Raw genomic sequence first — 24840 nt, forward strand, 5'->3', positions numbered from 1 at the left:
GGTTGCGGTTAAGAACCTATATTAGGTCTTATCTCGCAGCGATGAGGGTGGCGAGGTGTAATTACTTCTCCACCCTCATCGCGTCCGCAGATAATCGCCCGGCCGCCCTGTTTAGGGTGACTCGCTCCCTCCTAAATCAGGAGGTGAGGGAGGATCCCTTGCAGGGTCGTGCCGAGGAATTTAGTCAACATCTGTCGGATAAAATCGCTCGGATTCGGACCGGTTTGGACTCCAACTGGGCAAAGTCAGGCGATCAGGACACGGGTGGTCTTGTCAATGTTACCTGGGAAGAGTTTGATTCTGTGACCCCTGATGAAGTGGACAGGATTATGGGGAGGCTGAGCTCCTCCACATGTTTGTTGGACCCGTGCCCTTCCTGGCTGGTTTATGCAGCTAGGGAGAGGACACGAGGCTGGCTCCAGGCGGTTATATCTGCTTCCTTGAGTGAGGGTTATTTCCCCACCGTCTTGAAGGAGGCGGTGGTGAGACCTCCTCAAGAAGCCTGCCCTGGACCCAGCTGTGTTGAACAACTTTCGTCCAGTCTCCAACCTTCGCTTTCTTGCGAAGGTTGTCGAGAGTGTGGTGGCGCATCAGCTCCCTTTGGTCCTGGATGAAGCGGATTATTTGGACCCCTACCAATCGGGTTTCAGGCCCGGGTACAGCACGGAGACGGCATTGGTCGCTCTGGTGAATGATCTCTGGAGGGCTCGGGATAGGGGATATTCCTCTGTCCTAGTCCTATTAGACCTCTCGGCGGCTTTCGATACCATCGACCATGGTATCTTGCTGCGGCGTCTCAGGGGATTGGGAGTGGGAGGCACAGTTCTTCAGTGGTTCTCCTCCTATCTCCTGGGACGCTCGCAGTCGGTGTTGGCAGGGGGGCAGAGATCGGCCCCTAGGTCTCTCGTTTGTGGAGTTCCTCAGGGGTCGGTTCTCTCGCCTCTCCTGTTCAACATCTACATGAAACCGCTGGGTGAGATCATTCGTGGTTTTGGAGTTGGGTATCATCAATATGCTGATGATACCCAACTTTTCCTTTCGACCCCAAACCACCCCAGTGATGCCCTCGCTGTGATGTCCCGTTGCCTGGAGGCGGTTCAGGTCTGGATGGGGAGGAACAGACTTCAACTCAACCCTGACAAGACTGAGTGGCTGTACATCCCGGCATCCCGGGACATTCAAAATGTTCCATCTCTTTCTATGGGGGGTGAGCTCTTACCCCCCGTGGATAGGGCTCGCAACTTGGGAGTCCTCCTAGATTCACGGCTTACCCTGGAAGATCATATAGTGGCCGTGACTAGGGGGGCTTTCGCCCAGGTTCGCCTGGTGCGCCAGTTGCGGCCCTATCTGGACCGGGATGCCCTGTGTACGGTCACTCATGCGCTCGTGACCTCTCGCCTGGACTACTGTAATGCTCTCTACATGGGGCTTCCCTTGAAGACCACTCGGAGGCTCCAACTGGTACAGAATGCGGCTGCGAGAGTTGTCTTGGGAGTTTCCCGGTGCTCCCATGTTACACCCTTGCTCCGCGAGCTGCATTGGCTACCAGTTGTCTTCCGGGTGAGGTTCAAGGTCTTGGTTATGATCTTTAAGTCCTTACATGGCATGGGTCCGGGTTACCTCAGGGACCACCTGCTGCCGGCGTCAACTTCCCTCCGCCCAGTACATGCCCACAGAGAGGGCCTCCTCAGGGTGCCACCGATCAGAGAATGCCGACTGGTGGCCCCCAGGGGGAGGGCCTTCTCTGTGGGCGCTCCGGCATTATGGAACCAACTGCCGGTGGAGCTCCGGATGACATCAGACCTCCGAACCTTCCGTCGCGGCCTGAAGACCCACTTGTTTGAATTAGCTGGTCTGGCCTGATGGGGGATTATGGGTTTTTTAATTGGTGTTCTTAGTATTGTATTATTGTTTTTTAACTGGGCATTGGTTTAATTTCTTTTTAACTTTTGTATCGTCATTTATATATGCCCTGTGAACCGCCCTGAGTCCCTAGGGAGAAGGGCGGTATACAAATCAAATAAAAACTAAACTAAACTAAATTAGATTAGATTAGATTAGATTAGATTAGATTAGATTAGATTAGATGATTAGGAAGTCAAAACAGCATTCTGGAAGAAGGCAGTGGCATATAGTTTGTATTGTTGCTATGAAAATAGCACATGTGTTCATGTTGTCACTAGGAATTAAGGTTGACTAAAGGGGAACTTCATGGTTTAATGCAGGGGTCTTCAAACCTGCCCCTTTTATGACTTGTGGACTTCAATTCCCAGAATCCTCTGGCTGAGGAATGCCTGGCTGAGGAATTCTGGGAGTTGAAGTCCACAAGTCATAAAAGGGCCAGGTTTGAAGACCCCTGGTTTAATGCAACCATGTTTCTTTGAAAAATCTGATGAAAAATTCTCTTTATGTTTTGAACCCTGTGGTATCTGAATTACCTGTCATTTCATGTTTTCCTCTCTTGCACTGCTTTGTATTAATTTCCTACATTTAACTCTAGGTATTAGCAGATGGATATCTTATGATTGGGATTGATGGATCTGAGGCAGCTGATGGGTCTGACTGGTTTTGTTACCATGCAACCTCCCCTTCTATATTTCCTGTTGGTTTCTGTGAAATTAACATGATAGAACTAACTCCACCCCGAGGTATCCATGTTTTCTTGTTTTATACGTCTGTTATATCAAGCAATTTATTGTTAAAAAAATAAATTAAAAAACTAAAATACAAAATTTTAAAAGGCCTAAAACAAAAGTGATAAAATAAGTATGTAAAAACCATTGGTACATTGCGGAATCAAGGAAAGGCTTCTCAACAAGAACTGATGCCATTTTTGTCAGCTGTCTAAAATCAAATCAGCCAATGTAACTTCCCTATAAAACCAGATCTCTAGTTAAAAGAACTGCCGCAGCAGATTTTCTTCTCTATACAGGTAGTCTCCGACGTACAACCTTTCTTTTAATGACCACTTGAAGCTACAGTGGCACTTAAAAATGACTTATGACCTTTTTTTCACACCTACAACCCTTGCAACATCCCCATGGTCACGTGATAAAAATTCAGACTCTTGGCAACTAAATTATGTTTGTGACAGTGGCAGTGTCCCACGGTCATGTGATCCACCTTTTGTGACCTTCTGAGAAGCAAAATCAATGGGGAAGCCAGATTCAGTTAAGAACTATGTTGCTAACTGAACAACTGCAACGATTCATTGAACAACTGTGGCAAGAAAGGTTATAAAATGGGGCAAAACTCACTTAACAACTACCTTGCTTAGCAACAGAAATTTTGAGCTCAGTTGTGGTCGGAAATCAAGAACTACCTGTGTTCATAGTAAAGCATGTTTTATCCAGTCTTCTTTGAGACTCTGTATTTTTTCCCCCCTCAGGAAAAGAACAGTAATTCCTGCTCGTTAGCAATACTGTTAACATATTTTGTTAGACCTCAGAACAGAAGGCATTCAAAGCTGCAGAGACCTCGCAAGTTCTCACTGAGCTGTTGTCTGTTCAAGAGTGATTTGTGTGTGCTTGAGGTCCCTTTCTTTCCACTGATGTTCCTGCTGCAAAAAATATGGTGACTCAGAAATAAGACATAGGTGTTATATAGGTATATGCTGTATATATGTGTCCTAGGTTCTACCTTCAGTTTCACCTAGAAACTGAGGGCTTTTTATGGTTTAAGAAGTTTTTCCCCCTGAGATTTGCTTGACAATCAAAGGAGTCAATACAGGGCTAAATCGACTACTTCACTTAGGAGCTTGATGTATGTATTTTATTTATTTATTTTATTTATTTTAATCCCATTTATATCCCGCCCTTCTCCGAAGACTCAGGGCGGCTTACACTCTAAGCACAAATCAATGTGCTTAGCAATATATATGTATGAATGCTCACCTTTAGAGGCTCTGTTTCAAACTGCTGCCCTCAGACGAAGGCAGGTTAACCCCTCTTTGGTAGAGGGCTTTCTCTTTCTTTGGTTATGGGACCATGAAGCCAAAGAGGTTTGTTTAGCAACTTTGTAGGATGTTTTTGGCACTAGAGTCTTTTGAAATAATATGTCTAGTATCTCAGTGGTAAAAATACATTTTAATTGTGACTTTATTTTTAAAAGTTCCTATTCTTCCTGTATTTTAAAGTTTTTATTTTATGAATCCCATAAAATTGTATTATAGGACATCAATAAAAACATAGTAGTACAAATGTATTTTACTTGAGGATTAGAATGTTTCCTTACAGTGTTGTTATATAATAACTATTAACTTGTAGGTTATGCAAAGCTACCTTTCAAATGGTTTGACTACCTCAGGGAAACAGGTTCAGTAGCAGCCCCTGTCAAATTCTTTAACAAGGTAAGCTGGCACACCGACCAGAAATTTGATCATTGTAACATGCCTATACTTCCTTTGTTTCCTGCCTGCTCTCCCTAAACCAGAAATTGTCTAGGATAGCTATTATAGAAAATGTTTTAGAAATGGAAAGGAGAATTTGTGTGAGGTATACTTTTTATTTTTTTTAAATTTTAATTCCATTTATATCCCGCCCTTCTCCGAAGACTCAGGGCGGCTTACAAGCTTAGCAGTAGCCTTCATTCTATGTATATGCCTGCTTATTAGGGCTTTCACACACACCCCAAGCGGCATTATTACAAAGTCAGCTTAATTGCCCCCAAGAATCTGGGTCCTCATTTTACCTACCTCGGAAGGATGGAAGGCTGAGTCAACCTTGAGCCTGGTGGGATGCGAACCTGCACTAATTGCAGGCAGCTGGTGTTACTTAAGGAGGCATTAGCCCACTGCTCCACCAATCAATATGCTTCATAAAATCATGAAGCATATTGATTGAATGGAAATATAGCGTCATAGCATGGTGCTCTAGTAACTCCAGAAACTCATTTGGGATTATTTTATGGAATATGAATTAACTTTTATCTGAATAGGAATTTTGAATTGAATATAGTGATTCTTGGTATGTTTTCATCTTTTTCCTGAGCACCCCCCCCACACCGAGAGACAGTCCTCAACCTAAATCATTTAGGAATTTCCTGATTAAATGGGGATTAGAATTCTTGCCAGCCTTGGCTAGTCTTGGAAAAGTTAAGCGGGTCAGATCTAGTTAGGATTTGGCTGGAGGATTATGAGGAATGCAGGCTATAAACTTGACGGAGAAGTAAAGAAATGAAATAATTCTGGAGGAAAATAGTGGCAAAGTTCCACTATATGTCCACAAAGTCACTAGGCAGAGTTGTGCTAAGTAAAGTATTTTTATATAAAGAAAGCATTACACCTTGAAGCTTTAAAGCAGCCACTTCCTTTACAAGGCTCACATGAGATCTCTGAAGACTGGACACATGGCTGCTCTGAAATATAGTAATTGCTGTGCATGAATATGCAGGCAGTTAGTGTCATAAAGAATTATTATATCTCACAAACAACCTATTTCTCTGAGTTTTATTGAAAAATAGGGAGTGCTATTAAAACACCTTGAGTTTTTGCATGAAAGGCAGACTTTAAAGTTAATGATGTACTGTATCAGTAAATCAGTAAATAAGGGACGCGGTGGCTCAGTGGGTTAGGACGCTGAGCTTGTCGATCAGAAGGTCGGCAGTTTGGCGGGTCGAATCCCGAGTGCCGCGTAACAGAGTGAGCGCCTGTTACTCGTCCCAGCTTCTGCCAACCTAGCAGTTCGCAAGCACGTAAAAATGCAAGTAGAAAAATAGGGACCGCTCCGGTGGGAAGGTAACAGCGTTCCGTGCGCCTTTGGCGTCTAGTCATGCCGGCCACATGACCACGGAGATGTCCTCGGACAAGCGCTGGCTCTTCGGCTTTGAAACGGAGATGAGCACCGGCCCCTAGAGTTGGAAACGACTAGCACGCATGTGCGGGGGAACCTTTACCTTTACCTATCAGTAAATAGACACACAAGTCTTCTAGAGGATGTAGGTCAGTTTTTTATTTTGGTATATAATTGTTTTGATTTAATATATAGAAAAGGGGGGGAACAAGGGAAAAGAAAAAATCCAAAATATATACATGAAAAATAGCTTAGTTTTAAAAGCAGCATTAACTTGATTGAGAAACAGTATTTCTCTATTAAGAAAGACCTGGTTCGTAATGAAACATATATAATCAATCCAAGATTGATTGTAAATCTGATGTGGCACTATTTTTTCATCATAAAACTAATCTTTTTTTATTGTGCCCCAATACATAGTTATGAATGCAGGAAGAAATTCCAAATATTTATAATTCAAAATCATATTCACATGTTTAAACCAAATTTTCTATAACTATGTTAAAAGGTTTACAGATTTTAACAAAAATGGAGCAAGTCCTTATATGTATAGGTATTCACTCCATTTTATATCTTTAGCTTATTGAAATTGCTAGCCTTTTAAAAAAACCTCTCTCAATCGTCCAAGAAACATGAAGTGACTGCTGCCATACTTGTTCTGGACTAGTTGCAATTTCTGAGTAGTCTTCAGGTGCAGTCTCATGTAAAGTACATTGCAGTAATCCAGACAAGGTTACCAAAGTATGAGTGCCTAGAAGGCCAGAAAAAGGCACAATTGGCACAGAAGACAAAACTTAGCCACGGCTCATCAATCAGGAGCTGTGAGACCAGGAGGGAACCCAAACATCCCCCCCCAAGTTGTGTATCAGCTCAGTCGGGGGAAGTGCAACCTCATCCAAACCATTGTTCTGGCTTACACTGAACATATTACTTGGCCATATATACGCTCTTGATGTTCTAGAAAGTGGACGCTATACATTTGGTAACTTTGTTTTTATATTGGTAATACTTAAGAATACTGATTCATGTCTCTTATATTGTTTGGATTCCATTCATTATTCTCTACTTGCCTATTACATGCATATATAATTCAGTCCCACATAGAAATGTAACTATCCAGCAAACAAGCTTTCCATAGCAATGTCATGTTACATTTTATTTATTTATTTATTTTTATTTTAATTCCATTTATATCCCGCCCTTCTCCGAAGACTCAGGGCGGCTTACAAGCTTAGCAGTAGCCTTCATTCTATGTATATGCCTGCTTATTAGGGCTTTCACACACACCCCAAGCGGCATTATTACAAAGTCAGCTTATTGCCCCCAACAATCTGGGTCCTCATTTTACCTACCTCGGAAGGATGGAAGGCTGAGTCAACCTTGAGCCTGGTGGGACTCGAACCTGCACTAATTGCAGGCAGCTGGTGTTACTTAAGGAGGCATTAGCCCACTGCTCCACCAAGGCTCTAAGGATAAAAATATTACCAAGTTCACCATACTGTTTTGTTGTGTGCGTCAGCTTCCCAAAACATTGCAAAACGTTTGAGGACTAATGTGAATTGGTCTAGTCACAAATAGGCAGTCAGACTGCCTGACTAAATATACTGACTAAATGAAAACAGCTAAAAATATTGGAAATACTTAAAATCCCTTAAGATCTGAATGTTATAAACTGAGAACAGAGACATGCCCTTCTCCCTGAAATCTTTTGGAAAAAGATTTTTCCCCCCTTTCATATCTTATTCATCTTATCCTGCCTCTACTACATAAAAAAAAGTAAATTAAACTTGAATCAATGCCAAATAATCTTTGTCTTTGTCTGTGATCTTCAAAACATGGGATTTATACCCAGATTGCAGTGTATATAAGTGCTGGTTCTGGAGTTTGAATGCTCCCACTTATTCTCTCTGATCGTTGCTTGTGTAATATCAGAAGATCAGGAGTGTCCAGAGGCTATGAATAGAATTACTAAGATGAGCAGGCAGTTTTTCTGTGATTTTTTTTAAAGGTTTGATTTTCACACATAATGGCTAGGTCCCATCGCATTAAGCCAGAATGTGATTTGTTTGGTGGGGATTCTGCACTTTATATGAACTCAGTCACGATGGATTGTAAATAGTGTTTAAGGCTTAATATGATAATGGAAACCCATACGGTGTTTGTTTATTCAACAAACCGTAGTTAACAAATAATGGTTTGGGATGATGTACAAATCCACCATGTGTAATAAAGCTGATTATTTCCCTTTTCCAGGAAGTTCCAAACCATGGGTTTCACGTTGCGATGAAACTGGAAGCTGTGGATCTCATGGAACCTCGTTTAGTATGTGTGGCCACAGTAACTCGCATAATCCATCGTCTATTGAGGATACATTTTGATGGCTGGGAGGATGAATATGATCAGTGGGTAGACTGTGAATCTCCTGACCTCTATCCTGTAGGGTGGTGTCAGCTAACAGGTTACCAGTTACAGCCTCCTGCATCACAGGGTAAGTTACTGTTGATCTTTTTTAGAATCTTCCATTTCTGATATCTAGCAGGTTCCCAAGGCAATAATTTTGTCTTCATTTTTGAAATTCTGCCAAGTTTCCAACTGCCTCAGTTATCTCAGACATTTGGTTAGTAATTCAGAATTGCCTGATCTAATTTGATTTCTCTTCCAAGTGTTCTTATAGCTTCAATTTTATTTTTGCATCTGTTGAAAGACTAAGAACTTGTATATTAATATTAATGTGTGTAATTAAAAGCATTAAAAGAAGTTGTTCACACTTTGAGTAGGCGTTGGCCTTAAATTATACTGCATGTAAGTGCTTCCTATAGTATCTTTATTGGCTAGACCATTTTATCTGTGTGGAAAACTGTGTTTTCTAACTATTTTGATATATGCTGTGAAATTATGTTAAAGCAGTATCTTCTTTTTTTAAATATTAGCTTCAAGAGATAGCCAATCAAGTTCATCAAAGCAGAAGAAAAAGTCTAAATCACAGCAGTACAAAGGACACAAGAAAAGTGGGTAACAGACCTGATTTTTTTTTTACTCTACATAAAAAAGATCTGTCATTTTTTTCAGGACATTTTTGTGTGTGAATGCTATTTGGGGGAAATAGCATTTGAATGTAGATATCTACTGTAACATAAAGGAAATTGCAATAACATACATTATTTTTATACTGTGACAGTTTCTTTTTATTTCTTCTGATCAGTTTTGAAATAAAAGTAAGATGGATTAAATATGTCATTGAGCAAGCTTTTTCGTAAAAGTACAAAATTACTGTAGTTTATTCAGCTTCACATAAAGCCTGCTTAAGGACAAACAGAACATTTTTAAATAAAAAGATGGGCAAGTTGTGTGGAGTTACAGTTGAGCGTATATACATTTTGTTGAAGACAAATTTCTAATGAGTAGTTTTATGTCAATATTGCCTTGCCTGCATTGACATTAACTTCGATATTCTTTCTATATTGTTCCATTTAGTCTTCATACTGGTATCTGATCTTAAAGATGAGCATTTTTGGTAGCATTTTAAAAAGCCAGCAAGATTAATGTTTGAAGTTAAATCTGTGACTCTGACAAACATTGAAAAGACACATCTCATAGGAAACTGTTGTGAAGTTATATGAGTCAGATTAAGTTGTAATTTAAAAACTACATTTTGAATAGAAATACATATATAAAGTTTATTTTTTTCTTAATGGCTTGATCCTCATGATATTTTATACTTTAATTTCAACCTGAGTAGCCTTCACTGAATTGAACTAGCATTCTAGAGCCACTTTGGTCTAGTGCAAGGGTAGGCAACCTTGGCTCTTTTATGACTCGTGGACTTCAACTCTGGCTCAGGAATTCTGGGAGTTGAAGTCCACGAGTCATAAAAGAGCCAAGGTTGCCCACCCCTGGTCTAGTGGTTAAAGCACCAGGCTAGAAAGCAGGAGACTGTGAGTTCTAGTCTGGCATCAGCCATGAAAGCCAACTACTTGACCTTGGGCCAGTCACACTCCCTCAGCCCAACCCACCTCATCTTGTTGTGGAGAAAATAGGAGGAAGAAGATATGTTGAATGTTCACTGCCTCAACTTACTTATAAAAATAATGGGTGGATTACAAATAAATACATTCTTGTGGTGGCAGCCTCATGCATGGTCACCTCTGAAAATAAATCCACTTTCATTTCAGATTGCAAAATCGTAAGTTTGCATCCTGGGATAAACAAGTTTATTGACCATGTTTGTGATACCTCACAAACCTCAGCAGCTTGATGTGCTTTCTGATTCATAGATTATGTGAAACTACTTAATTCTATTTTGGCCATCTTTTCAGTAAACGAAGAGGAGAGAGGGAAGAAGTGAATGGTATCATTTCTATGTTCTACAACTTCTGTATGGCAAATTGAGTGTTAAATGTGCAAACTAGGCCAGGGGGGACTTAATTTTAGAATAAATGTGCATGAGATTGCACTACACAAAAATTTCAGTACAAAGTACAATGATCTTTATTCATTTACTAGCATTTATTAAGAAGCTGCATTTAAATTCACATTTTTGAAAAACCTACTTGAATGTTTTTGAAATAAATTTAATTTTCTGTATGTGCAAGGATTAAATATACTATGACTCACACTGAAACATTTGTAAACATTTGTAACAATAATAATTATAAACATATATAAGATTTCAAGAGCATGTTGAAAACTGCCTTGATCATACTTTCCCAATCTAATGTCCTCCAGTTGTGCTAGTACAATTTTCAAAATTTCTACCTAGTATTGGAATTTTGAGGATTGCAGTACCATCACATTTGGAAGGTACCAGGTAGTGGAAAATATTTTCAGTTCTTAAGCATAAAATTAATTAAAACCAAAGAAATTATGTCCTGCTACTAACTGAAAGATATATATTCTGTCATTGAAGGTAGAAAGTTATAACCCTAACTCCTTCATTATTGTTTTCTAACTTGATGATCATCACAATATATTTAAGTCTGACGTATAGGTTAAATGCCATTTGTTGACTTCAGTTGTTAATAAATGTTTGCAAAATGTGAACTTTATTTCAAAGTAATTACATCAAAGAGCCAAAACAATAAAACCATATTGTGACTCAGATTTGTAAACATGAGGGCCATCTTCCAGTACTTTTTTAATGGATAACACTGAGATACAAATGCATACTCTCTCAGTATTGAAGGTGAGATGTTTAACTGGGATACCAGCAATGTGACATGTAATTTTCGGTGGCAGGCAGGCAATCTTTCAAAATTTTACTGTCATGTAAGCAGCCCCCAAACCTATGGATAATTCTCATTTTGGCATGAATGTTGATCCATATCGGACAACAATTTTGTATGGTATTGATTTTAAGGTAGCAAGATTTTAGATACTACAGTTGCGCTATGGTAGGAATTGGTTTAAAAAATAGATCCCTTGTCACTGGTACAGCCACCATAAAGCATGCAGTAAGTAACAAGCGAAACTTTGAATGATAAGTTGGCTATTAAAATTTCTTCTGAAACTTTTAAGTTTGTTACTAGAATGTGTTCATCACCAAAGCAACAAAACCACTTTTACTTTGGAAACGTTACAGATGAATAATATTTATCCATAAATGCATTTGAAGAATAAATCTTAAAAACTTATTCAAATGTAGTAATAATTACATTCAGGATTTAGCATCAAACAGTTTTAAGATGGAATTTATAACTCTGGTTTTTTTATACCAAATAGTGTAATAAGGAGGGCATCCCTCAGGCCTGCTAACCATGCCTTTTTCTTTGTACTAAGGATAATGAGGGTGGGGTGGGTGGGTGATGAAGCCACCCTTTTTACAATCCAAGTTTATAAGCTCTACAATCAGAATATTGTTCCCAGACAGCCTAAACACCTTTGAGATTAGAAAGTAAAAGCTAATTGAATCCAGAGGATAAGTGAGCAAGTAATTTCTGTAAATCTGATTTTTGCAAAGAATACTGGAAAAATTGGTGCCTGACTATTGTCATTTAGCACTATAGCATTTCTAACAGCCTGAGAAGTGCTGACAGTTCTATTGCAGTTCAAGAGAGGATGCTTTTTTCCTGAAGAGAAAAAAACTCTTTATCACTTTTATTGAAATCTTGTACATCTGGACTTTGGAGTCTAAAAATTAAAGAGCCTTGGTGGAGCAGTGGGCTAATGCCTCCTTAAGTAACACCAGCTGCCTGCAATTTGTGCAGGTTTGCATCCCACCAGGCTCAAGGTTGACTCAGCCTTCCATCCTTCCGAGGTAGGTAAAATGAGGACCCAGATTGTTGGGGGCAATTAAGCTGACTTTGTAATAATGCCGCTTGGGGGTGTGTGTGAAAGCCCTAATAAGCAGGCATATACATAGAATGAAGGCTACTGCTAAGTTTGTAAGCCGCCCTGAGTCTTCGGAGAAGGGCGGGATATAAATGGAATTAAAAATAAAATAAAAAAATTAAAGTATCTGTTTGGGGTCTGTATGTTTTAGCTCTTCATGGCATGAAGCCAGTTTGAATTATAGTACAAATGACTAAGAGCAACATTCTCAATTTTAATTTTGCTACCAAATATATATCTTAATACTTTTCTTACTCTTCTGTCATCCCAGTTACTTATATATTCTCTATAGTAATGAATTTGCCTAGTCTGCCTCAAAACAGACTATGAACAGATACAATTACTCAGTAGTATGTGAAACTTGATTAAGACAATAATTATTGCTCATATTGCATATCACTTAATTGATATTGAGAGCAATCTTCGTTATGACATTAGTTTCTTGTTTGTACTATTCTGAAAGCATTAAAAAGGGATAAGACTGGATGGGAGATGAAGCGTCGGAGACGGGGCCTAGAGAGCGGTTGGAGGTCCAGCCGATCCGAATCCGACCGATTGCGACTAAGAGCCTACATTAGGTCTTATCTCGCTGCGATAAGGGAGGCAAGGTCTAACCACTTCGCCACCCTTATCGCGTCCGCAGATAATCGCCCGGCCGCCCTGTTTAGGGTGACCCGCTCCCTCCTAAATCAGGAGGTGAGGGAGGATCCCTTGCAGGGTCGTGCCGAGGAGTTTAACCAACATCTGTTGGACAAAATCGCTCGGATTCGGACCGGTCTGGACTCTGACTGGGCAGAGTCTGACGATCAGGACACGGGCGGTCTTGTCGATATCACCTGGGAGGAGTTTGATTCTGTGACTCCGGAGGAAGTGGACAGGATCATGGGGAGGCTGAGCACCACCACATGTTTATTGGACCCGTGCCCTTCCTGGCTGGTCTATGCAGCCCGGGAGAGGACACGCAGCTGGTTCCAGGCAGTTATATCGGCTTCTCTGAGTGAGGGTATCTTCCCCGCCGTCTTGAAGGAGGCGGTGGTGAGGCCTCTCCTCAAGAAGCCTGCCTTGGACCCAGCTGTATTGAACAACTTTCGTCCTGTCTCCAACCTTCGCTTTCTTGCGAAGGTTGTTGAGAGTGTGGTGGCGCATCAGCTCCCTCTGGTCCTGGATGAAGCGGATTATCTAGACCCGTACCAATCGGGTTTCAGGCCCGGGCACAGCACGGAGACGGCATTGGTCGCGCTGGTGAATGATCTCTGGAGGGCTCGGGACAGGGGGCATTCCTCTGTTCTAGTCCTATTAGACCTCTCGGCGGCTTTCGATACCATCGACCATGGTATCTTGCTGCGGCGTCTCAGGGGACTGGGAGTGGGAGGCACAGTTTTACAGTGGTTCTCCTCCTATCTCCAGGGACGTTCGCAGTCGGTGTTGGCAGGGGGGCAGAGGTCGACCTCGAGGTCTCTCATTTGTGGAGTTCCTCAGGGGTCGGTCCTCTCGCCTCTCCTGTTCAACATCTACATGAAACCGCTGGGTGAGATCATTCGTGGCTTTGGAGTTGGGTATCATCAGTACGCTGATGATACCCAACTTTTCTTTTCGACCCCAAACCACCCCAGTGATGCCCTCAACGTGATGTCCCGTTGCCTGGAGGCGGTTCGGGTCTGGATGGGGAGGAACAGACTTCAACTCAACCCCGACAAGACTGAGTGGCTTTGCATACCTTCATCCCGGGTCTATTCGGACATTCCACCTCTGGCTATGGGGGGTGAACTATTACCCCCCGTAGATAGGGCTCGCAACTTGGGAGTCCTCCTAGATTCACGGCTCACCCTGGATGATCATATAGGAGCTGTGACTAGGGGGGCCTTCGCCCAGGTTCGCCTGGTGCGCCAGTTGCGGCCCTATCTTAGCCGGGATGATTTGTGCACGGTCACTCATGCGTTCGTGTCCTCTCGTCTGGACTACTGCAACGCTCTCTACATGGGGCTGCCCTTGAGGACCACCCGGAAGCTCCAACTGGTACAGAATGCAGCCGCGAGAGTTGTGTTGGGAGTTTCCCGATACTCCCACGTTACACCTCTGCTCCGTGAGCTGCATTGGTTGCCAGTTGTCTTCCGGGTGAGATTCAAGGTACTGGTAACGGTGTTTAAAGCCCTCCATGGCATGGGGCCGGAGTACCTTAGGGAACATCTGCTGCCGGCATCAAGCTCCCTGCGCCCTGTGCGTTCCCACAGAGAGGGCCTCCTCAGGGTGCCACCGATCAGAGAATGTCGATTGGTGGCCCCCAGGGGGAGATCCTTCTCTGTGGGCGCTCCGGAGCTGTGGAATCAGCTACCGGTAGAGCTCCGGATGGCGCCCGATCTTCGCTCCTTTTGTCGCGATCTCAAGACGTTTTTGTTTGTACAAGCTGGCCTAGCCTGATGGGGATCGGTGGGGTTGTTTTATCTTTGGTTTCTTAATTTTATCTTGGGGTTTTTAGAATTGTACTTCTATTGTTTTAACTAGGGCAACTGTTTAATCTCTTTTTAATGTTTGTATTTGGTATTTTATTCTGCCCTGTGAACCGCCCTGAGTCCTCAGGGAGAAGGGCGGTATATAAATGTTATTAAATTAAATTAAATTAAATTAAATTTTATATCTGGAGTTATATTTGGTTTGTCAGTTTTAACTCAGCAGTGTTAAATCCGAGATATAGCTCAGTGTTTCTCAACCTTGACAACTTTAAGATGAGTGGACTTCAACTCATGCTGGCTGGGGAATGCTGGGAGTTGAAATTCACTCATCTTAAAAGTTGCCAAGGTTGAGAAATAGTGGTATAGGTGATTAAGAGAATTAAATAGCTTTTCGTTAGAGATGTAAGTTAATGTGAAAACCTAACACATTGTAATAGAAGGATGCCTGGTAGAATCTTTTGATTTTGCCACAAATCACCAGAGTTAACTTCTAAGTGAATCCCCTTGGCTTTCATTGATGGAGATTAGGACCTATACAGTAAGAGAAGCACCAAGTGGAGGCCATTCTCAGTGAGTGCTTAGTCTTGTGTTACCTCAATGCACTGATAAGTGTTTTACTTTAGTTTGACTTGATGTTTAGAGAGGAAGATACCAGTTGGGAAGAAGCCTGTCAGTTTGTCGAGCGGCCTCATGACAGGTGGGGTATGGAGGAGCTTCTCTGGTGATGAAGAGTTGACTCCTCAGTATCGAACCCTTCCAGCACAGACATCCCCGGAGGCCTGCCAGCCTCCCCGGACTAGCAGAGAGTTCAATCCCTGCCTCAAAACAGGTAATTGGTCATGTAAAAAAACAAAACCTCATGATATGAGAAGAAAGTTGACTGAGGACCAAGCATGGTCAGGCATGTAACATGCTGGCTCACTGCCACCCTCACTTTTCATCCAAAAACAGCAAGAACATTCATATCAGCCCATGAGCCCATCTCATTGAATTAATCACAAGTGCTAAGTCCCTGATTTCTGTGTAGCCAAAGAATTCACCAGATTCCTTCCCAAAACAAAATGAAGGTAGAAATAGAGTGAATGTATTGAGGTAAAAGGGTTAAGTGCTAAGAGGCTGTTAATGACCTTTTATAGTCTGGGCATGATATCTGAAGAACACAAAAAACTGTGAAGCAGCTATTTTTATTGTTGGAGGGCATTTTGAAAAGCTTAATGTGATTCACTTTTTTTAAAACTTCATTCATGTTTAGGTCCAAAAATTGATTGGAAAGTGAGAAACACTTTTCTCTATAAATATTTGACCATTTAGACAAGAGAAAAATAGTGTATTAGTATGACTTGAGGCTCATTTAAGGTTCAGATAAGGTGCATTAGGCTGACACAAATGTCAGTCTGTGCTGAAAGTGGTTAGCTAATAAAAAATAAATTTGGAAGGCTATATTGCTTCGGTGTTTGTCAGTGGAGAATATCACTTAATTTTTTTTCTCTTGTGGAATGGGTAGCACTATATGAGGAGAGGATCTGCTTGAATTTTTAAACAAACCAATTTATAGTTTACTGTAATAAAGTTGAAAAGGCTCCTTTTTCTGAGTGTTCCACAAAATGCAGTCTTGGCTAGATCATAGATTTCATTCTACATATAGTCTGATTCATATCTGAAGTGAAACATACAAAATTTTATGGTATGTTCTGTTTCATTCTAAGAAATCCTTTTATCTTCTCACTTGGCAGGACCTGGACACTGCTATGTAACATGTTCCAGTGAATAGATAGGTGCATGTCCCAAGTAATAAAGATCTCTGTATAACCTATTGTTTGCATGACATAACCAGATTTTGTCTGCTGTCTGCAAATAGCTACCTTGATACACAGTAGGGAAGGTCTATTTTGTACCATGCAACAAGATGCACGTACCTGATAATGTCTAGTCACTGAAGAACTATGAATTCTGATAAGGTACTTGATTATACCAGTTTCTGCTGGGGTGAAACAGAAGAACTTAGGTGTGTTTTCTTTGGGATGTATTTGATTTATCCATATAATTTGTCACTACATCCCTATCTTAATTATTTTCACTTACTTAGCTAATGCTAACTATTAGAACATTTTATAATTACTAATGAAACAAAATGTTCAACGTCTGCTTTATTTTCATGAATGCTACACTTCATGTTTTCTTCAAAACAATTAAGAAACTAAGTCTTGTACATTATGCATCCCCATCTCCCATTACATTTCTGTAGTGCATTGAACCAAACACTACACTTCACCTCTTCAAACGCTAATCTTATTATCTGGAATAAGTATGTTTCTAATTATGATTATGTTTAAAATGTTAATGTTAAATTTGTTGTATTTCAGCACAACCTAGTCTTCAGGCATTTTTTTTTTCATGGGGACAATGTCTTGGAGGATGAAATGTCATCAAGCTAATTATTTTAATATGTTATTGTCTTAATATGATTTATCTTGGACATTTGGTAGCAATGCCTTACACTGCATTTCCAGAATAGCAAAGGTTAGAGACGAGAGATTGCTACAGGAGCTCACTGAATTTATAAACACCAGAAAGAAATATATTGCTTTGTAAAAGGAGGAAGGTAGCCTAGGTCCACCTTAGGCATGAAAGGCAGCTAGGTGACTTTGGGCCAGTTAGCCCAACTTATCTCACAGGGTTGTTGTTGTAAAGGAAATAGGAGGAGGAAGGAGTATTGGTATGCTTGTCGCCTTGAGTTATTTTTTTAAAATAATAAAAGTTGAGATAAAAATAAATAAAATAAAAATATAATATCTCCAATCAGGGTTACATACAGAGTTCCTCATGCATATATAAGAATCCTGTCTTGGTTTTGATTTTTCAATGCATGTTCCTCCACTTTGGAGTAAACTCTTTATCAATCATTCTAAAGAGTCTTAATCGTATGAATTAACCATGCTGGTAGACCTGAAGCAGCTATTTGGTAGGATGAAATCTGTAGCTCTTGACAATAATTATTTAGTATAGGGTTATCACAATTTATGGTCTTTCAAACTGAAGTTCTCATCCCTTATCAATCATCATATTGGCTAGATCTACCCCTGTTAATCAGTCTCGCCTGAATAGTCACACACCAGCCATGCTCACCTTAAGGAAATTATTTGAACTATGTGTTTCTAAAAAATATTACTTTTCTGGTTCTTTATCTGAAGGATAATTTCAGTAGGTACTTTTTAAACATTTTGAAAGAATAAAAGTTACATATTTTTTATTTTAACTATTTCATTTTAAAATGTAAAATTTCCTTTAGTTTAGAAACAAAAAATGTAAGACCAATTGAATCCTTAAAAGTGTTTGTATATGAAATTCCAAGGACTTCAAAGGATGGATCAGGCTTTAACGGTAAAATGTTGAATTTGATAAAAATCTCAATAAATTCCCAGAATATGGACAATTTAGTCTTTCAGGTAAACATTACTACTGTTAGTGGTTGTCCTTCCAAAGAGGAAAGACCCAGGTGGGCTTGTTCCTTTTATCTGTGCCTGCCAAATTGATCAATTAATTTAATTATTTTCTATATATTTCAGGAAACCTAAGGTGGCACTTGTAGACTTCCCAGATGGTTCCCCATCCAAGTAGTTTTACAACTCAGATTGTTGAAACAAAAATAGAAATAGTTTATTATACAGTGCATTCAGAAAGTATTCAGACCCCTTTCACTTTTGTCAATTTTGTTATGCTGCAGCCTGATTCTACAGTTGTTGAAATTCATTTTTTCTCACTAATCTACACGCAGTATCCCATAAGGACAAAGTGAAAACAGAATTTTAGAAATGTCTGTAAATTTCTTAAAAAGAAAAAACTGTAATATCACAGTGACATAAGTATTCAGACCCTTTGCAACAACATGTGAAATTTAGCTCTGGTGGCTCCCATTTCTCTTGATCATTGTTGACATGTTTCTTCACCTTGATTGGAGTCTGCCTGTTGTAAATTAAATTGATTGAACATGATTTGGAAAAGCACACACCTCTCTATATACAATGCATACTGTAGCAGAGCAAAAGCCATGAAGTCAAAGGAACTGTCTGCAGAGCTCAGAGATAGATCTGGAGATGGCTACAATAAAATTTCTGCTGCACTAAAGGTTCCTAAGAGCACAGTAGCCTCCATAATTCTTAAATGGAAGAAGTTTGGCACAACCAGGACTCTTCTAAGAACTCGTTGCCTGGTCAAACTAAGCAATCGGGGTAGAAGGGTCTTAGTAAGAGAGGTGACTTAGTAAGAGATGGTAACTCTGAGCTCCAGAGATCCTGTGTGGAGATGGGACAGAGTTCCAGAAGGACAACCATCACTGATGCCCTCCACAATCTGGGCTTTATGGCAGAGTGGCTAGACAGAAGCCTCTCCTCAGTGCAAAACATATGAAAGCCCGCTTGGAGTTTGCAAAAAAGTACCTGAAGGACTCTCAGACTGTGAGGAACAAGATTTTCTGGTCTGATGAAACCAAGATTGAACTCTTTGGCCTCAATTCTAAACATTATATCTGGAGGAATCCAGGCACCACTCATCACCTGCACAATACTAGGGATAGTGAAGTGTGGAGGTGTTTTTCAGCAGCAAAGTCTGGGAGACTGGTCAGGGTTGAGGGAAAGCTGAATGGAGCAAAATAGAGGGATATTCTCAATGAAAACCTGTTCCACAGTGCTCAGGATCTCAGACTGGGTTGAAGGTTCACTTTCCACCATGACAACAATCCTAAGTAAACAGCCAAGACAACACAGGAGTGCCTTAGGGACAATCTTGTGAATGTCCTAGAGTGGCCCAGCCAGAGCCCTGACACGAACCCTATTGAACATCTCTGGAGGAACCTGAAAATGGCTGTCCAGTGACGGTCACCATCCAACCTGACTGAGCTTGAGAGGATTTGCAAGGGAGAATGGCAGAAAATCCCCCAATCCAGGTGTGCAAAGCTTATTGCATCATACCCAAGAAGACTCAAGGCCGAAATTGCTGCCAAAGGTGCTTCAACAAAATACAGAGTGAAGGGTCTGAATACCTATGCCACTGTGATATTTTAGGTTTTTTCTTTTTAATAATTTTACAGACATTTCTAAAATTCTGTTTTCACTTTGTCATTGTGGGGTACTGAGCGTAGATTAATGAGAAAAAAATGAATTCAACAACTGTAGAATCAGGCTGCAGCATAACAAAATTGACAAAAGTGAAGGGGGTCTGAATACTTTCTGAATGCACTGTATATCTTCAGATTATGCCCTAAAAGTGCATGGTAATAATTTTAAGTAAAAGGTAAAGGTTCCCCCGCACATGTGTGCTAGTCGTTTCCGACTCTAGGGGCCGGTGCTCATCTCCGTTTCAAAGCCGAAGAGCCAGCGCTTGTCCGAGGACGCCTCCGTGGTCATGTGGCCGGCATGACTAGACGCCAAAGGTGCACGGAACGCTGTTACCTTCCCACCGTAGTGGTCCCTATTTTTCTACTTGCATTTTTACGTGCTTTCGAACTGCTAGGTTGGCAGAAGCTGGGACGAGTAACAGGCGCTCACTCTGTTACACGGCACTAGGGATTCGACCCGCCAAACTGCCGACCTTCTGATCGACAAGCTCAGCGTCCTAACCCACTGAGCCACCGCGTCCCTTAATTTTAAGTATGCAGGCCTAATGAAAAAAAAATATCAGAGCTTCGCTTCCCAATCTTTAGTTCTGAAACAACTTTCCACAGTGAATGTAATAAACTTGGGTAAAGTTACTAAAGAATAAGCATAATAAGCACAAATGAAATGAATTAAAAATCTGATTAGGATTGAAATGGGAATGAGAACATTACCGTGAGCCACAGGTTTAATTATTGTGAATAATAATGTAGTAGTTAATTTTTGAAAAGTCTGTAAAGTTTGAGAATATTGCTTATTATTGCATGTTCTTAATTTCGTAGTAGTATTTCAGTTTGCCTACAGTAGAATGGTGTGAACATTTGGAACATATGGAAATTTGCAACTTGAAATGCAAGAATTGTAAATGGCAAGGGTCATGGATTAATGAGCAAAATGAAAGAAAAATAGTTACGTTATCTTTCTATGAAAGGAAGAGAAATGGAATGGTGCAATAGATATGAAAGAAAGTGGTCTAATCTTGGGCAAGATTTATTAGTAAGGAGAGAGACCTGAAATCTGTGTTTAATTATGAGTAAAAGGTCTATAACAGTGGTTCTCAACCTGTGGTCATGGGCCCCTGGGGGCACACGATGTCATCACAGGGGGATCCGTGAAGGCTTAAAGAAATGTTTTAAATGAGTTAAGTCTTGATGGTCTGTGGCCACAAAAGGTATTTAAAGGGGGTCTGTGGAGAAGAAAAGGTTGAGAACCACTAGTCTATAACATGTCAGACAGGGTGATGTGGTATGATCTAGTTTGTTGTGAAGGCAAACAAAAGTAGAATTTCATAGTTAAATGAATGGTTGAGGACTACTTCTATTAGAAAGCAGTAAGCCTTTAAGAGTCCCTCCTTGTCAAACTTAGTTCTCTCCATTACATGATTGGGACCAAACTTATGTCACTACCTACAAATGTATTTCTTACCACCTTTGGGAGTTCTTGGAACAGAGAAAATATTTGATATGGGCTTTGTGAAAGAAATGCCAATAAAGATGCCATTGTGGTACAATTATCCACATTTTTATCTTGGTACCATCACTATAAAAAATTCAGATGTCTCTCCTAATATCTGGTTTATATAACCAGTGCTTTATCGAGAAGGGATTTAATGTCCCTTTACCTCTCTGTCCTTAATGCTGTTGGTCAGGTGGAGGACATTATTCATTATATCCTCCACTGCTCGATTTACAATGAAATCATGACCAAATTATTGAACTCAAGGGCTCAGACCTCAAAATGGAACTGTCTTCTTGCAGATAAGATGCAAAAACCAGGTTGCTACTTTTTCTCTACTGTCATTTAACTCGACTATTCTAGTGTTATTTAATTTTGCTTTATGGTATGTTATCACCTGTTAACTACTGTAACATATTCATAGCAAAGGAATGATTGTAAATGATAAATGTGAAAGCTTGAGAGAATTACTGAAGGAAATAAGGTTGATTAGATGCAGGCAGGCCATTATTTGGTTATTTAGGATGATTGGAACAAATTAGAGTGAAAGTATATAGAGTGAAGAGATAACATTGTTATGAAAGTCATCAAAAAGGGGCAAACAAGGTTACTCCAATAAATTGAATACACACAATTTAGAAAGTGCGGTGGAGCTATGCTAGGCAGAGGTTTTGAAGATGGGAATTTTGCTCTTCAGTAGGAAGAGTGAAGAATTATGAGAATGTGGCAAAGCTTTTTTTTATGTTTGTTGATTTAGAGCAGACATGTCAAACTCGTGACGTTGTACAACGTATCAGAGCTTCTTTGCCATTACTGGCAATGGGGTGGGCGTGGTTTCCTGATGATGCGTCCGGCCCATGGGCCGGCAGTTTAACACCCCTGATTTAGAGAAAGTGTATGGTAAAATGAATAGGTTTGAATGATGTTTTATGCAAATACAGAGCTGAAGGTTGGCTGTTGAATATGATAAGAGTTTTGCTTTGTTGTTACAGAAGTCATGTATGCATAATTTGGACAATAAGTGTATGTAGTGAATGGTTCATTATAGCACGCAATAAGACAATTATATGTGATGTCCTTTAGGTTCAATATATTTATATACAAATATGCAAGGAATCTTGGCAACATTAGAGGTATTGGTTAAGGATGCAAAAGTACATATGTTATGCAGAAAATATTCACTGAGAATCCAAATGCATTGTATAATGCATTGGGGAGTATAAATATGAAAATTAATTATCAAGGTCCATGTTGTTATTTGACAAAAAATTGAATGAATAATTGTAAGATATTCCATTGTGAGAAAGAAACAAGGGCAGGGAAATTAATTCATTACTGCATGCTTATTTTTTTAGCTTTTTATTTTTACTTCTTTACTGTGTAATATTGCTTACCTCAAAAAAGCAGTTATGTGGTGAATATGCATGTATTAATATGTTATGAGAAACTGAACACAGAAAAATGATTTTTTAAAAATTAGTACTTATGTAAAGTAAATGATTTCATTGAGGTAGAGTTGTCATTTAATACCTTTGGTCTTTGTTCACTGAAAGTTCACAACTTGGCTGTAGTACTGCCAAAACATTGCTGACTTAATTCTGTCTATAATTCAAACAAATGTGATTTCTTGAAATATGTTGCACATATACACAATATTGAAGGGTTCTTTAAATATTTGTATGTGCTTCTTTTCAATCCTCCACTCATATCACATTTTGAAGAGGTAGCCAGTCCGTTGATCCAAATTTGGGTTTAGCAAAGTTCTGCTTGCTGGGAAGGAAGAGGATGAAATGCTAATTTCCTCCAATTCCACCACAGTCTTTTGAAACTCCACAAGCCACTCCTTGTGGCTGTGGAGTTGCTCCTCCAGAATTAGAATGAAATATGTTTTTGGAAACGAAGTAAATGGCAGAAAAGGAGAACTGTTTAAAATGATTAACATATTTTAATTTAGAAAGAGTGATCCTGGAAACAAGGCACTTGATATTGAAGAGTCTTAGCCATCTTTTCATAAGAAAGAAACATGAATAAAAATCAAAGATTCTCTTGAATCACCTCAGCTGTGGTTATTCCTATGGTGGTTTTGCTTAATCAGTCTCTGTGTTTTTGCCAGACCAGGGATGGCAACTATTCATGTTAGTTAAGTCCCCTGTGTCTGGTGAGAAATAAGGATTCTATGTCCAATTTTGCAGCTTAACTTTTTGTATGTAAAAAGAAGACATTCTACTTTGTATGAATGAAAACTATGACCTGAACATTATAAGTGTTAGTCATTTCATTGTAAAGCAGAAAGTTATGTTTAAAAAGGTATGGGAAGCAGAGTAAGAAGAAAATAAAAGAAAGTGGGATTGTTTTGTCAAAAAATGAGTAATGTATGAGAACTAGAATGGTAATTTTGAAATAGCCAGCATGGGCTTGTTAAAAACAGATCATGCCAAACCAATCTTATTTCATTTTTTGATAAACTGATCAAATCAGTAGACCAGCGAAATTCTGTGTACATAGTATACTTAGATTTCAGTAAGGTATTCAGCAAAGTAGACCACAATCTACTGCTTGGTAAGTTAGAAAAAGGTGGAATAGACAACAATACCACCAGATGGATTTGTAGCTGGCTGACTACTCAACAAGTATTCCTCAATGGTACTACATCCACATGGAGAGAAGTAAGCAGTGGGGTACCACAAGGCTCCGTCTTAGGCCCAGTACTCTTCAATATATTCATTGATGACTTAGATGAGGGAATAGAAGGGGAACTCATCAAATTTGCAGATGACACTAAATTGGCAGAAATAGCAAACACCTGAGAAGACAAGCTCAGAATTCAAAACGTTCTTGACAAACTATTGGGCCCTATCCAATAAAATGAGTTTTAATGTGGAGAAAAACAAAGTTTTACATTTAGGCAGGAAAAATCAAAGATAAAAGTACAGATTAGGTGAGACCTGGCTCAAAAACAGTAACTGTGGGAGGGACCTTGGTGTCCTAGTTGACGATCACTTGACTATGAGCCACCAGTGTGCAGCAGCAGCCAAAAAAGCTAACACAATCCTGGGTTGTATAAACAGAGGCATAGAATCAAGATCACACAAAGTATTAGTACCGCTTTATAAAACCGTAGTGAAACCAAACCTGGAATACTGCAACCAATTTTGGCCATCATATTACAAAAAAGATGTTGAGCCCTTGGAAAAAGCTCAGAGAAGAGCAACTAAAATGATCAAAGGCCTGGAGACTAAAACATATGAAGAACGGCTGCGGGACTTGGGTTTGGCTAGTCTAAAGAAAAGAAGAAATAGGGGTGACATGATAGCAGTATTCCAGTATTTGAGATACTACCACAAAGAAGAGGGGTGTGTGTCAAATTATGCTTCAAAGCACCAGAGGGCAGGACAAGAAACTGGTTGGGTCAAAGAGAGAAGCAACCTGGTATTAAGGAAAAAGTTCCTAACAGTGAAGACAATTAACCAGTGGAACAGCTTGCCTTCAGAAATCGTGGGCGCTCCATCACTGGAGGTTTTTATGAAGAGACTGGACAGTCAATTGTCTAAGATGGTATACACTTGCAAGAAAAAGTATGTGAACCCTTGGGATTACGTGGAGTTTTGCATAAATTGGCCATAAAATGCGCTCTAAACATCATGTAAGTCACAACAATAGAAAAACACA

General features: G+C 40.0%; 1 protein-coding gene across 10 annotated transcripts in view; it reads left to right on the forward strand.

Moving 5' to 3' along the window:
* The window catches only part of MBTD1 (mbt domain containing 1), a 55916-nt gene that overhangs the window by 24487 nt on the left and 6589 nt on the right, over positions 1–24840 (forward strand). For 9 of the 10 annotated variants that reach the window (XR_014025643.1, XR_014025644.1, XR_014025645.1 and 6 more), the window contains exons 12-15: positions 2501–2648; positions 4266–4348; positions 8043–8277; positions 8720–8797. Coding sequence is in view for 6 of the 10 variants with exons in the window: in XM_081321440.1 (XP_081177566.1) it covers positions 2501–2648; positions 4266–4348; positions 8043–8277; positions 8720–8797 (544 nt within the window). In the remaining 4 variants the exon portion in view is untranslated. Of the gene's footprint in view, positions 1–2500; positions 2649–4265; positions 4349–8042; positions 8278–8696; positions 8798–24840 lie in introns of all 10 variants that reach the window. The other variant, XR_014025646.1, reaches the window with a different exon arrangement.

This window comes from Vipera berus (assembly GCF_964194415.1).
Source record: "Vipera berus genome assembly, chromosome: 2".
NCBI classification, from domain to species: domain Eukaryota; kingdom Metazoa; phylum Chordata; class Lepidosauria; order Squamata; family Viperidae; genus Vipera; species Vipera berus.